The sequence below is a fragment of the Stegostoma tigrinum genome, chromosome 22 (genome assembly GCF_030684315.1).
Source record: "Stegostoma tigrinum isolate sSteTig4 chromosome 22, sSteTig4.hap1, whole genome shotgun sequence".
Classification (NCBI taxonomy): Eukaryota; Metazoa; Chordata; class Chondrichthyes; order Orectolobiformes; family Stegostomatidae; genus Stegostoma; species Stegostoma tigrinum.
The window spans coordinates 32,918,556-32,921,758 of NC_081375.1; the positions used below are offsets into that span (position 1 = coordinate 32,918,556).

General features: G+C 45.4%; 1 protein-coding gene across 1 annotated transcript; it reads left to right on the forward strand.

The window, feature by feature from the left end:
* The first annotated feature begins 1,333 nt into the window (after positions 1–1,333).
* On the forward strand, positions 1,334–2,742 carry rasd4 (rasd family member 4). Its single transcript, XM_048555290.1, has one exon. The coding sequence runs from the start codon at positions 1,537–1,539 to the stop codon at positions 2,161–2,163; it is 627 nt and encodes a 208-aa protein (XP_048411247.1). The 5' UTR covers positions 1,334–1,536; the 3' UTR covers positions 2,164–2,742.
* Positions 2,743–3,203: the final 461 nt, after the last annotated feature.

Here is a 3,203-nt window from a genome sequence, read left to right on the forward strand (position 1 = left end):
TTAATAGATGAAGTAATTTACATTACAATTAAGGACAGTTTAAGTATCTTAATTAAGGCACCAAACGTCCATGTAAACGAGAGGCTGACAATCTGAACTTGAAATATGACGCCAATTTGCATAATATTAGCTTGTATTCTCTTGAGTATGGAAGATTGGGGATGATCTCAACTCATAAAGAGATTAGAAGATTTGATAGCTCAGATGAAGAAATATTATTTTCTCTGATGAGGGATACTGTACAAGAGAAGTTAGAAGGTGCGAGCAGAAATCTTGTATTATCTGCTCAACGGTGAATGCTGGGTTAATTAATATGTACAAGACCAGAAAATGTGTTTTAATCTGTTTGTATAGGATCAAGGATTATAGGAAAATGCAAGTGAATGGGATGAAGACACGCATTAAGAATAAATAAAGGTGAAACAGACTGAGAATGAATAACTTCCTCATATAACAACTATAAACAATTGTTCCAACAGTGATTAAAACATACTCCAGAGAGAAAAAAAAGAGGCAGGCTGAGATAACAGTGTCAAATTTTTAAAGTTTCTGTTTCATGTTTTCTAAAACCTATCCGCATGTCTGCGTTTTAATCTGTCGGAATAAGAGAACCACCAAACTTCAGGACAGGGCTGCGGATCGGAATGTTTTCAAATAAAAGCAAAACACTGCGGAGATAGTAGGAACAGCAGATGCTGGAGAATCTGAGATAACAAGGTGTAGAGCTGGATGAACACAGCAGGCCACGCAGCATCAGAAGAGCAGGAAAGTTTGAAGGGTCTCGACCCGAAACGTCAACCTTTCCTGCTCCTAAAACACTGCGGAGACAGGGCTCGAAACATTAACTGCTTCTCTCGCTATAGATGGTGCCGGACCTCCTGAATTTCTCCAACAAGTTTCTGTTTTTGTTTCAGATTTCCGGCATCCGCGGTTCTTTGTTGAGAGAACAGAGTTAAATAGTTGCAGAATACAGAGTAGGTTCCTACTTCCTCATCCACGGCGGGCAGCGGTCCCAGGGGCGTGGCCACGGGGGGGTGGGGAAAATCACACTTAGGGGTTGGGTCTGAGAGTGGTGATCTCACCATAAGGGGGCGGGGTCTCACTTGGGGGTGGAGTCTCTGAGGGGCGGCCCCGCGGAGGAGGGGCGAGGTTTCACTTGGTCGCCAGGGTCTCTGGGAAAAGGTTGCCTCGCCATAAAGAGGCGGGATTAGAGGGCGAGGGGCGGGGTCTCGATGCAAGGGGCGGGGCCCGCAGTGCTCATTTGCCTCTGATGTTCGGATTGGTGCGCGGTTGCCACGGTGGCCGCTGCCTTTATAAAGGCGGAGCAAGCGGCGGATAGTCGGCAGCAGTACGGGCGCTTTGGATTGTGTGGTGTTACTGATGTCTGTCCTTGAGAGACCACAAGCCGCTGAAACGCTTCCCCTGCATCAAGTCACCATAGCTATTCCACCCGTACGTCAAGTCCCAGGTAGTTGAAGAGTTTGCAAAGTAACAGAAAAGTTGGAGGCAAAGGCAAACCAATAAAGCGGCTCCACCATGTCTCTGGCTGTGAAGGAAAGAAGCCAGGTTCGCCTGGTCTTCCTCGGGGCGGCGGGGGTGGGGAAGACTTCTCTGATCCGGAGATTTTTGCTCGGCACCTTCGAGTCGAAGTACAAAAGGACAGTGGACGAGCTTCACAGCAAAGAGTACGACTTGGGATCCATGAAGGTCAGGATCGAAATCATGGACACCAGCGGCAGCTACTCATTCCCGGCTATGAGGAAGCTCTCCATCCAGAGCAGCGATGCTTTCGCCCTGGTGTATGCCGTCGACGACTCCGAGTCCTTCGAAGCGGTGAAAAGTCTCCGGGAGGAGATCCTCGACATCAAGGAAGACAAATACACGCCGATTGTAGTGATCGGCAACAAGGCGGACAACCTGAGCGACAGGCAAGTGTCCAGTGAGGAAATCATGTCCTTGGTGGAGCTGGAATGGAATAACCGCTACCTGGAATCCTCGGCCAAAGACAACGACAACGTACTGGAAGTTTTCCGAGAGCTCATGCGGCAGGCCAACTTACCGAGCCGCCTGAGCCCGGCCCTGAGGAGGAGGCGAGAAACTTTCCCCACGGAGAACCATGCCCGACCTCCCATGAACAAAACCAATAGCTGCAGCATCTCCTAAACACCTGGCATCCCAGTGGACGGACTTTTCATTTCGATTGATCCGATCAAAATTCCACCGTACACAGTACATCCATTTGTTCACCTTTACTGGAGTTTAAAACCAGATTCCAATCCGGGTTTGGAAATACGAGTCTCCAAACTGGAGAAAATTGTGCAACTGAACTTGTTACGGTGCTAAAAATACAACGGGAGCATTCGGCACCTATCTCAGAAAAAAATAATGTTACTATTGATTAAGCTGGATTTTGGTTTGGTTTTATTTTGAAGATGCTGATATTTATTCATTAAACTGAACAATTGATGCGTGCATTTGAGGCAAACTCATAACAGGTTAGATGTCAGCCTGTTGTGCAGTATCAGCATTGATCTAAGTTTCACATAGAGTTTGTAACATGCCGTGCGGCCTGGGGGCTTTGTTTACAGAGTTTAAACCACCACCGTTATTTGTTAATTAAGGAGTTGACATTTATTTGCACTTCTATGTTAGTAGATTTTGTCGTTATAATGTTACTGACAATACATACTGTTTTGTATATTTATTTTATAAAGTTGTTAATAAAGACTTTATCTCAAACAATTTGTTGATTTTTGTCGCCCACTTGCTTTGGACGCATCTTTTTTTTATATCTGTCCTCTCAGGAGTTCCCACAGTATATCCTGTGCTCATACATATTCAACCAACAAAATTGTTTCCTTATTCATTTTATGTTAGAAACAGAATTGAAAGGCTTTTACGAAAGCACATTCTCAGTAAAACTCAAAAGCAGAAGAGTCCCTGGAACAGCAATGAGGGAGCACTCGGAATTGCATGTCAACGACAATACAAGAGGTAACTAGGCCATGACTCTCGAGCACCGGGAATGCGGTCAATTCTACAGAAACCGACAGTAGCCTCGTAGGAGCTTGGGGTTTGTGGGTAGGCTAACGCCACTCCTATTTTATCCTGTTAAAAAATACTCAAAGAAATACACTTTAAATAAACATAGCTTTCATAAGCTGTACATCAGAACAAAGTTCGCAACCGCGAATTACACGGAT